Raw genomic sequence first — 12,161 nt, forward strand, 5'->3', positions numbered from 1 at the left:
AATCATTGGATGGTCTTGGGCAGAGTCTCAGGATTACACTTACATTTAAACAGGATCATGTTGGCTGCTGTATTGTAAATAGAGTGAATGGGTGGAGGATGTGAGGACATGATAGAGGAGTGAGGAAAAGTGAGAAAGTAATAGGATCAATGGGTTAAAGTCTTGGCGTTAAGAGAAAATATATTAGAGTTCAGGCACTAACGGTGGTGAGAATGAAATGTTTGAATCTGAGTTGATGGAAGGCTTGTAGCCATTGGTGATCCTGTGAATTTCCTAGGGATGCTATAACAAAGTACCACAAACTGAGTGGCTTAAACAACAAAAATATATTGTCTCATAGTTCTGGAGGTTGGATGTCTTCAAGATCAAGAATTGGTTGGTTCCTTCTGCTAACTGGCTCAGGACTAGGTGTATCTTGCAGACTGAAGACCGAGTGACTAAGAAGATTCAAGATACTACAGCAAGTAAGTGTCGTCAAGGCAAGTAGAAGATGTTATGCCCAGTGGTTGCATGACTACAGGCAGGATAAAACATTCTGGTGTGCTTATGGTCTTCACACCAGAAATGACTTGCATGGGTTTCCTCTCTGGCCAGTCATTAAGGCAAGAGGCTGAGGCCTCAGTTTAGTTCATCCTTCACATCTGACCTCAAGAAGACCTTCAGGGAAGCTTTTGCAAGCAACCCCAAACATAGATGGGTCAAATTTTAAGTTTGGCTAGATTTTGTGACTTGGTATACACTAAATTTTTTAAAAACATAGTTCCTTAAATTTTACATTTAAAAAATTACAAATCTTTTTAAAAATAATTTTAAATTAAATTTATTGCACGTCTACAATTCTATAATACATCATCTGTACATTGCTTTGTGTGTTCACCACCCAAAGTCACATCTCCTTTGTCACCATATATTTGACCCCCTTTATTCTTTTCTACCTCTTCCCTTCCCCCCATCTCTCTGATAACCACTAAAGATTACAAATCTTTTTAAATGTTCATATTTCTCTCTTTATAATTTAATATTTGGGAGGATTTTTGATCCTTAATAGACTTTAAGTCTATTTATCCTTTTAATACTTTCACTTTCTTGTTTTCTCTTATTTAAATGACATTATAGATTCATCTTTTTAATTCTGATTTAGTAGGTCTGGAGTGGGCCCTGAAAATTTACATTTCTAGGACATGGTTCCATGGCGTAGCAATTAGCACGTCTGCTTTACACGCAGAAGGTCCTGGGTTCGCGCCCCAGTAGAGCCACAGTCCATGGTCTACAGCCATGCCACCCTGAACAAGCCCAATGTCTGATCTCAGAAGCTAACAGGATCAGACCTTAGATGTGAGACCACCTAGGAGACCAGGTGCTGTAGGCATAAATAATGAAAGAAAGAGAAAGAAAAGAAACGAAAGAAAGAAAAGAAAAATTTACATTTCTAGCAAGCTTCCAAGTGATGCTGACATTACTGATCTAGAGATTACATTTCGAGAACTCCTCAAATAGAATATTCCAGACAAATTTTAATCCATTTCCTGTTTAGAGAAAAAAGTGTAGCTGGCTGCCTGCATTAATTTAATTTTACATAAACACAATCTTTGAGACTGAAGCAAATCTGACTGGTTTTCAATGTGAAAATAAAATATGAAAACTGTTCTTGGAGATATTTCTAAAATGGAACTTGTTTCTGATCCTAATGTGACAGAAATGTATACACAAATCGAATTCATCAAATGACTTCGGCTAACTGTTCGAGAACAAAGTTAAATATCACATATAGGAATGCTACTTTTTCTAGGATATGACATTTTCAGCGATCAAGAATTACTATATTATGGAAATGGAAACACCACTACTAAAAACAGAATGCTATAAATAGAATGATGTCATTTGTTTCCAAAAACTATCGATATTCTAGCACAATGCAAAAATAACAATAAAAGCGAGATATTTCGTGGCGAACTTTGGGCGTTAAGTTAGGACTGTAACCCACGAGTTATCTTGGGGTAAATGCTTCAGCCGCAAGCGCCACCTGCAAATGGGAAGTGCGTTAAAAAGTACTAAACCCTGAACGCCACTCCCACTCTCTCAGCCAATTAAATCAGAGTTTCAGAATGTGAAGCCCTCAGTAATTCTAATGTTCAGGCAAGGTAGAGAACCCCTGCTCCAGGATGTTCCATGGTACACAGCTCTTATGATTCAACAGAGTATATAATTATAGAACCTTAATTAGTTCACAAGAATAATTTAGGCTGAAATGGTTTTAAAAGTAAAAACTCAAAGTATTTTCCTTATTTAATTTCAGGCAGGCCAGGCCAGTTTGAACTACAGCATACACTTTGGTATCTCTGAGGGCCACAAGAATTAGCCAACCAAATCGATTATTCTAACATTTTGCTATCACATTGCCCAAAGCTCCACCCTTGATGGACTGACTGCTTGAGTTCCAAAAGAGTACAGGCGATGAGCTAACCAGCTGCCTTGTTACTGTATATCAAAGATGGCCAGCTTCCTAGCTGCAAATGGAGTTTCCAGTGCTCCAATCCACCTCCACTTATCCAGTTTCATATTTTAAAGTTTACTTGCAATATTCAGCTATGGGAACCAATTTCTGTATTACTTAAGATTCTTTTTTTGAGTTAAAAAAAAATCCAACTTCCATCAAGTTAAGCCTAAAAGGGGAAATTATATAGGGTAAAGGGGTATGTCACCCTAGTTAGCAGCTACTGCATATTTCATAATCACAATTACAATCATATAGGAAACATGGACACTAATTGGGACTTAAAACAGTTAAAATAAGTACCAAACAGTTTTAAGAATCAACCTTGAACAATATTTTATACACGCTGTTTATATAAAATTATATACATAATTGACTATATGATTTCAGTGATAAAGTATAATACTAAAATACTAATTGTATTACTTTTCCCAAGGAAGGAAGTTGCAGCTTTGATATGAGTGAACAAGCAAATCTACCCAAAATGACCAAAGACTGGACCAAAGAGCATGTGAAACAATGGGTAACTGAAGCCCTTAAGATTGATGAGAAATATGGGCAGATTCTGTTCAAAGAAGAAGTGACAGGATTAGTCCTACAGGAATTAACTGAGAAAGACCTTAGAGACATGGGGCTACCACGGGGTCCAGCACTTTTGATAAAACGTATGTTTAACAAATTGAATAATAGTTTCCCTGAAAACAACAATCAGGATTCTGGACAATTAGATCATATGAAACTCTCCAAAAATGAACACCAAAAAAAGCCACAACAGACAAAAAAGGACGAGCAAAATTCAGTGTCATCCAATATTGATCATGATCTCAGTGAGACTAGAGATACCAAAGAACAAGACTCGGTTCTTATGACAGAAAATGAATTAAATGAAGTAGCGACCACTAAAAACAAAAAAAAGAACAAGCTGAAAACTGAACAGTTGACTTGTATGCCATATCCTTTTGATCAGTTCCATGACAGCCAGCGTTACATAGAACATTATCTTATCCAACCTGAAACAGGACCACTCAATCTCATAGACCCTATACATGAATTCAAAGCCCTCACAAATACAGAAACAGCCACAGAAAAGGACATTAAGATGAAATTTAGCAATGAAGTCTTCCGATTCACATCAGCTTGTATGAACTCACGCACTAATGGTACCATCCATTTCGGAGTCAAGGACAAACCGCATGGAGAAATTGTCGGTGTGGAAGTCCCCAGTAAGGATGCCTTCATTGACCACTTCAATCAAATGATCAAACAGTATTTCGAAGAAAGTGATATCAATAAAGCCAAGAAGTGCATTCGGGAGCCAAGATTTGTAGAAGTCCTACTACAGAACAATACTTCATCTGGTAGATTTGTCATTGAAGTAGATGTTATTCCAAAACACTCTGTGTGTAAAGAAACCTATTTCTACATTAAGATGCAAAACTGTAAAAATGAAACATGGAAACAAAACCAAGATCATTCACTATTTGTGAGAGAAGGGGCTAGCTCTAAGGATATCCTGGCCAACGTCAAGCAACGGGATGTGGATTTCAAAAAATATATACAAAATTTAAAGTCACTAACAGCATCTAGAAAAGAGGCTGAAGAAAGATATGAGGTGAAGGCAAATAAGAAGGAGAGTGAAGGACAAAAGCTGGTTAAACTTCTCATAGGAAACCGAGACTCACTGGATAGTTCTTACTACAATTGGTACATTCTTGTAACAAATAAATGCCATCCAAACCAAACAAAGAACTTAGATTTTCTAAAGGAAATTAAATGGTTTGCTATATTGGAGTTTGATCCTGAGTCTGAAAGCAAGGGGGTGGCCAAAGCTTACAAAAGAAGCCGGGTAGCAAATCTGCACTTTCCAAATCAGTATGAGGAGAAGACAACTACCATAAGGGAGAAAATTTCTAGTCTGAATCTTTTTGATCAGCCCAGCTGGATCTTCTGCAATGGTAGATCAGACTTGAAAGATGAGAGGTATAGGCCCCTAGAACCACATTTATGGCAGAGAGAAAGAGCTTCTGAAGTCAGAAAACTGATTTTATTTCTCACAGATGAAAACCTAATGACAAGAGGAAAATTTTTGGTAGTGTTTCTATTACTCTCTCCAGTGGAAAGCCCAGGAGACCCACTCATTGAAACCTTCTGTGCTTTCTACCAAGCTCTCAAAGGAATGGAAAATATATTGTGTATCTGTGTAGACTCACAGTTTTATCAACGGTGGAAAGACCTACTACAAGCAAGACTGACAATGGCAGATGAATTAACAAACCATAGTATTTCCACTTTAAATTTAGAATTGATAAACAGTACTATCCTCAAACTAAAACCAGTGACTCAGTCATCTAAAAGGTTTTTACCCTCCAGTGGATCATCTTCCGTTATCCTAGAGAAAAAGGAAGAGGATGTGTTTACTGCACTGGAAATTCTCTGTGAAAATGAGTGTAAAGACACAGATATTGAGAAAAATGAATCTAAATTCCAAGAATTTAAAAAAACTAAAGAAGAGCATTTTTATCGAGGTGGCAAAGTATCCTGGTGGAACTTCTATTTTTCTTCTGAAAACTATTCTTCAGCCTTTGTCAAAAGGGACAGTTATGAAAAACTTAAAGATCTGATACATTGTCGGGCAGACTCTCCTAAACCAATGTTTGTAAAAATTATCAATCTTCATCATCACCCAGGCTGTGGGGGTACTACATTGGCTATGAATGTTCTCTGGGACCTAAAGAAAAACTTCAGATGTGCTGTATTAAAAAACAAAGCAACTGATTTTGCAGAAATTGGAGAACAAGTTACCAATTTGATTACTTATAAGGCAGCCAGCCCTCAGGATTACATTCCTGTACTTCTCCTAGTGGATGATTTTGAAGAACAAGAAAATGTCTACATTCTACAGAATGTCATCCATTCCATTTTAGCAGAGAAGGGTTTGAGATATGATAAAACATTGGTAATTATCTTAAACTGCATGAGATCCCAGAATCCTGATGAAAGTGCAAAATTAGCAGACAGTATTGCACTAAAATACCAACTTTCCTCCAAGGAACAAAGAGCTTTTGAGTCCAAACTGGAGGAAATTGAAAAACAACACAAGAACTGTGAAAACTTTTATTCCTTCATGATTATGAAAGAAAATTTTGATGAAACATATATAGAAAATGTAGTCAAGAATATCTTAAAAGGACAGAATATTGACAGTAAAGAAGCACAACTCATTTCTTTCTTGGCTCTACTAAATTCTTATGTTACAGATTTTACAATTTCAGTGTCACATTGTGAAATATTTTTGGGAATCATATACACCCGCACGCCCTGGAAACCTGAAAGTCTAGAAGACAAGATGGGAACCTATTCTACACTTCTAATAAACACAGAAGTTGCAGACTATGGGAGATACACAGGTGTGCGCATCATTCACCCCCTGATTGCCAATTGCTGCCTAAAAGAACTGGAAGAAAGCTATCACTTGAGTCGGTGTCAAATTGCACTGAAGATATTAAAAGAGAACGTATTCTATGTTTCTGGAATAGGAAGAGACAAATTTCAACATGACGTGCAAACTCTTCTGCTTACAAGACAGCGCAAAGAGCATGGAGATGAAACAGACACTTTGTTTTCCCCATTAATCGAAGCTTTACAGAATGATGAAGTTGAAAGAGTCCTGACTGAAGGAAGTAATCGATTCCCACAAAATGCATTTATTTGTCAGGCTTTAGCAAGACATTTCTACATTAAAGAGAAGAATTTTGACATTGCTCTGCGTTGGGCAAATCAGGCCCAAAAGAAAGCACCTAAAAATTCCTATATCTCAGATACTCTTGGCCAGGTCTACAAAAGTGAAATCAAATTGTGGTTGGATGAAAACAAAAACTGTAAGGATATCACTGTTAATGATCTAACACATTTCCTAGAAACTGCTGAAAATGCCTCAAGAGCTTTCAAAAAAGCTCAAGAGCAAACTGATAGGAAAGACTATGAAACAGAGACCTGGTCACCACAGAAGTCCCAAAGAAAATATGAAAGGTATAACACATCTGGTTTCTTGGGTGAAATAGAAGTTGGTCTTTACACTATTCAGATTCTTCAGCTTACTCCCTGTTTCCACAAAGAAAATCAATCATCTGAAAAAACTATGGTAGAATTTTTATCAGGAAAAAGTAATATTCCTACAAATTCAAAAAATGTATATTATTTGGCTCTTAGCAAGTTCACACCTTATTTACAAAATTTACAATCAGATATGAAAAGGTGCTTTGACTTTTTTCTTGATTATATGAATCTTTTGAAAAAAAGGGATACCCAAAAAGAAACAGAGGAAAACTTAAGCAAGAAAATAAGTCGTTGTTTCAGTAAATATATAGAATTTTTCTGCCATTTGGATCCATTACAAGGCAAAGAGAGTCAGTTACTCCAAGAGGTGAATTATAGGAAAGGTCTAGAAGCTTGGAGAGCAGATAGGTTTTCTGGACTCCTAGCATATCTTAATCCAAATCACAAAGGTGCCCCAACTACCATGGAAACTATAGTGGAAAAATACACTTTCCTCTTAGAGCAAAAGCCAAACAAACAAATGGTAAAGGATAAACAAAATTTCATTTTGGCTAACATTATTCTCAATTGTCTAAAACCCAACTCCAAGTCCATTCAACCACTTAACATACTTAAAAAACAGCTCCGAGAAGTGTTGCAATACATAGAACCAAATCATCAATATCCAGACCCTTATTTCTTAGCCTGCCTTCTGTTCTGGCCAGAAAATGAAGAGCTAGATGAAGATGCCAAACTAATGGAAAAATACGTTTCTTCCTTAAATAGATCCTTCAAGAGACAGTACAGAAGCATGTGCAGATCCAAGCAAGCAAGCACATTTTTCTACCTGGGGAAGAGGAAGGGTCTCAACAGTCTTGTTCATAAGGCTGAGATAGAGCAGTACTTCAGTAAAGTACAAAATATAAATTCATTCTGGCAGAGTGGAGATGTGTGGGAAAAAAAAGAAGTCAAAGACCTCCTGCGTCGTCTCACTGGTCTGGCTGAAGGCAAGGAAATCTCTATAGAATACGGGACAGAGAAAAAAATAAAAATACCAGTGACATCTGTTTATTCGGGTCCACTCAGAAGTGGTGGGAACATAGAAAGAGTCTCCTTCTACCTAGGGTTTTCCATCGAAGGCCCTCTAGCATATGATATAGCAGTAATTTAAGAAGATATAGTAGCACATATATGTTTATTCATCTCTCCCTCTCTGATTTTATTCCTTATTCCCATAGCATTCTGATGACATTATTGGCTTACCTCTAATCACAGATTTTGCTATTGTCTTCCCAAATAGATTAAAAGCCTTTGTAGGGCATGAAATGGGTCTACACACAGTGCTTGGCACACAGTAGTGTCAATGTTCGATGCCTTAAATATGCACTTTAAGACTAACAATTGGTATCCACAGGTCACATCATTACTGGTTGTAGGTCAATAAAATGTTTTAATTCTATTACTCTTATAAATTTTCTGAATTATGAATTATTTCTTCACTGTCAAAGATTTAAATAGGACGAATGTAGAAGAGAAACCCCTTCTTAGTTTATTGAAACTCAAACCCAGAGCTCCACACCAGAGTGCCAATTATTCATCTTGGTATTAATTAAAACATATGTGGAAGGTAAATATTTTGTTACCATCCTCCATCTACCCCTTCACACACACATACGCACACACACAATTCCTTGTATCCCCTTGCCCTTCTCTCAGGCATTGCTTTGGGAGGGGGAAGAGAGCAGAAAACAAGTATCCACAAGTTTGAACTCCCTTCAACAACTTGCTCCCAGTTAAAGATGAATCCGTTTTTGTCCATTCTTGCCTCCTGTCAACGCAGTCTTATCTTCACCTGTTCTTTAAGATTCCATCTTCCCTGGCATCTTTTTTCCGTGTATTTCCCTCTTTACTTCTCAACCTGTGCTATATGAATGCTGTTCTGTCAAATATTCCCTTATTTTCATCCAACATTTTCAGAGTATAGCTATTCTGATTTCTCCACCACAAGTCAGTTAGAGTAACCACCAGGAAGTCTTCCCTAACTACTGTAACTCCTATCTGATTACATGACTTTCTTCATGGCAATATGTGCTCTCTACTTTCCAGCACCAGGAATGCCATCGCAGAAACTTGTTCCTAGACTTACACCAGCCAGGACAGCCTCAAACAGCATTCTAGAGCTTGGATTTTAAGAGCTATCTATTGCCTATAAAGTGAAACACATGCTAACATAAATTAAATCGAATACTTCACAAATATATGTTTGCTTATCCATTTCTCTATATCTTCTTCTGATGTAACTTCGACATTCCAGGCTTCAAACCCAATTCCTCTTGTCATAAAGATGTCCTTTTCCCTCTCAGGGATCTTTTCACCGACTCTTTGGGCAATAGTTGTCTCCTCATAAGCATAAAAAATAAAGTTCGATTCAGTTAATTACCAGGAGTTCCCTGAAAACTTTCTCCTTTTATACAAAAACTTGAAACAATTTATTGTAAAATTTGCTATCTTATTCATCTGCTGCCGATACTGCTCCAAGCTGCTGCTTTCCTCTTCTGCAGCCCACCTGTCCATCTGGTAGCAGGCTCTTCCCAGGGGCTGCACTCCTCGAATGGTTCATAGGCCTTTGGACATAAGCCTGTCCCTTAATCCTTCACAGCTCAGCTAAGACTGGGCTACAGTGTTCAGCAAGATTTAACTAAAGGCTTTAATTAAGATTTTTGAAAAGTTAGAACAGAAAGAAGAAAAACTGTTACATGTTTCTGTTATTGATGACTGTCCTCAGAGTTTATAGGCCCAGCTCCTCTATAAGGTTCCTTAGGGGGCTTCTCTCGTCTCAGCCCCTCTTTCAACAACCATGTCGTAGGGTGGCCCTTGCTCGACTCTCCCAGATGAGACAAGCCCTAAACAGGAATCCTTGACTCACAGATTAGGCTACAAACCCTCTAACGTCCTCAGAAAGAATTATGTTTTTTTCTGAAAAAAAAAAATAGAAAATGCAGAGAGATCACCTCACTCAACAAAAAAGACAAGGTTCTACATTATTATGCAGAGAAGTTCAATTCCCCATTTCAGAAGAGATTCTTTGGTTTATCTTCTAGAATCAAAGAGCCCATTAAAATGCTTTCCCTAAAACAAGTGCTTAGTCTTCCTTCAAAGGTGAATTCATGTTTTACCTACAGAAAAACAAAAAAACTTAGGCTTAAATCTAGTTTATCCCATTTTCACCATCTATATTTCAAAAATATTGGGATCCAATTTCTACTCAGGGAAGTCCATTAAAAAATAAAAACAATAGTTTTTAACTGATTCTTTTCCTCAAACTCACTCCCTTTTCTCTTTTTTCTAAGTTGCCATCAGGGAAAACAAAGTCAAAAAAGAAATTGTTGGATTGGGTATTTGTAATACTACATGTTAATTCTACCACCTCATTCCTCAACTCCCTATTTATGAGGACTCAGTGCCCTCAAGTTATCTACTTGATAACTCCTGTTCAGGGCTCCACATAGTCTGTCCATAAATCACCAGCTCTACCCACACAGGTAAATTAACTCATAGCTGATAATAGCTCAACAACGGTTATCTCAGTAGGTCTTATAATTTGGAAACAGGATAAATGAAGACAGCCACTGAAAAAAGTTCACACTTAGAAAATAGACAGGCTTTCAATGCAAGCCTAACTGTGCCAGTCATTCACCAAGTCAGTGTACACAAGTAAGTTAGAACTCTGGTTTTCTCATTTGTAAGATGAGGAAAATAAACTTTGTTTGCAAGCATCTGATGAGGATTAAATTGGATAGCACGAGTTACATGTCCAACACTCAGTAGGCTCTTATTAGAAGACAAATTTAAACATCTTTATTGAGATAATTCATGTACCATAAAGTTCTCCCATTTAAAGTATACAATTCAATGGTTTTTTAGTATATCCTCATTGTGCAACCATCAGCACAATCAATTTCAGAACACTCCCATCACCCAAAAAGAAACTCTGTACCCATTAGCAGTCAATCACCATTTACCCCTTTCCCCAAGCCGCTGGCACCCACTAATCTTCTCTCTGTCTCTATGGATTTGCCTATTCTGGACATTTCATATAATTGGAGTCATACAACATGTAGTCTTTGGTGAATGGCTTTTTTCATTTTGCATAATGTTTTCGAGGTTCATCCATGTTGTATCATGCACCAGTATTTCATTCCTTTTTATTGTCTAAAATTTCATTGCATGAATATACCACATTTTTTTATCCAGTAATTAAAGGCAACTTATTCTAATGAAGCACTAAATGAATATTGTTTTGTTGATCTAAGATCAGTGTATTTTACCAGTCTTGTTTAGGTCTTCCTGAATTTAAACACTGGCTATCTTTGTTACTCCATTTCAGTCTTCAATTAAAAAAACTTATTCTCTGGTACTCTAATTCAAGCCCCTTCCGCTAACCACACAACCCTAGTTTTCTCGTTCTATATCATTTACCCCTTTTCCCATACTCATCTTCACATGCAGTTAAGATACATTACATCAACTTATATAATTTTTAAATAAACACAATATTTCTTCAATAGTTAAAAAACTAGTCCTCACATTGGAAATAGAGAACCGGACAGTTAGATGAAAGTAAAACAAAAAACAAACCCACAGACTTTTTACTTCATACTCACGCCGGAATTAAATATAAACTGGGAAAAAATTATACCCCAGGATATTTCTTCAAACAATTTGAAATGTTTTATTTTTCATTCTTATTTGAAAGAGAAAATATTATTCTTGAGCATGTATGAGTGATGTAAGAGCCAGAATATCTTTAAACATGGTCGGCTTCTACCGAGCATTGTGAAGCCACATTATAATATCTCAGGAAGGGTGGATATATACAGACCCTTCCGATCACCAAATCCCTTGGGAACAATCATTCTATTTTCCCATATTAACAATATTCTCAATATTTCTCAAAACATAGGACTAGGTAAACAAAGAGACTGGATTCAAGAAAATTAAATTTACATTAAGCTTGGTATCCTTCTGAAGGGATAACTGGTATACTAGTTTAGAAATACCTATGATATAAATACACACCCAATGTGGAATTTATAATCATGTGACTAGTACTTAAGGTTACCAGACTCTTAACAAAGAGAAATGTAACAAGAAGGAATAAATTTTTAAAGGGAAGTCAAAAGTCAAAGGTCTCTGCTTAAAGCTGAATAACCCTTGGGTAAATAAAGCATACCTAAATGCTCTGAGTAACTAATCTTTTTAAAAATATATATATTCTGTAGAATATAGACTGTTTTCCAAACATTCCTAATCCCTGTGGGACAGCTGGGCCTTCCAGATGCTGACAATGTCACATCTGACGCTCACAGGGCACGAGCCAGTTCCTGAAGAAAGTCAGCTCTTCCAGGAGCCTTGTGTTATAAAGACTGAAGATGTGTATTGGGCATAAATAGCCACAGGAAGATCCAACTTGTTCTCACAGTCTTAGAAAAATGGAAAGCAGCATTCAAAGTGAGTCATGGAATACAATCTATAGATCCATTCTGAAAGAAAAATTAGTAATAGCTACAGAGTTCATAGGAAATGCCCATGACGTCTGCTATTATTTAAAAGCTATCTCAATTGTGTGCAA

The 12,161-nt window shown here is 36.8% G+C and overlaps 2 protein-coding genes across 4 annotated transcripts in view; both read left to right on the plus strand.

Annotated features, from left to right (window-relative positions):
• The first annotated feature begins 340 nt into the window (after positions 1 to 340).
• On the plus strand, positions 341 to 7,997 carry SAMD9L (sterile alpha motif domain containing 9 like). 3 transcript variants are annotated; one of them, XM_011363644.2, is made up of 2 exons: positions 341 to 464; positions 2,931 to 7,997. In XM_011363644.2, exon 2 carries the CDS (start codon positions 2,952 to 2,954, stop codon positions 7,698 to 7,700), a length of 4,749 nt encoding a protein of 1,582 aa, XP_011361946.1. In that variant the 5' UTR covers positions 341 to 464; positions 2,931 to 2,951; the 3' UTR covers positions 7,701 to 7,997. The 3 variants fall into 3 exon arrangements, with proteins under 3 accessions (XP_011361946.1, XP_011361950.1, XP_023388938.1); XM_011363648.2 differs by having other exon boundaries at positions 347 to 464; positions 2,935 to 7,997; XM_023533170.1 differs by having other exon boundaries at positions 358 to 479; positions 2,935 to 7,997.
• SAMD9 (sterile alpha motif domain containing 9) overlaps positions 348 to 12,161 on the plus strand; it is a 28,577-nt gene continuing 16,763 nt past the window's right edge. The window contains exon 1 of the mRNA XM_011363624.2: positions 348 to 464. The gene's annotated coding sequence lies outside the window, so the exon portion shown is untranslated. The remainder of the gene's footprint in view (positions 465 to 12,161) is intronic.

This window comes from Pteropus vampyrus, unplaced genomic scaffold (genome assembly GCF_000151845.1).
Source record: "Pteropus vampyrus isolate Shadow unplaced genomic scaffold, Pvam_2.0 Scaffold4, whole genome shotgun sequence".
Taxonomy (NCBI): domain Eukaryota; kingdom Metazoa; phylum Chordata; class Mammalia; order Chiroptera; family Pteropodidae; genus Pteropus; species Pteropus vampyrus.

What these genes read in the sequence shown, in the direction of transcription:
- SAMD9L (XM_011363644.2), top strand. Translation starts at nt 2,952, where the DNA reads ATGAGTGAACAAGCAAATCTACCCAAAATGACCAAAGACTGGACCAAA.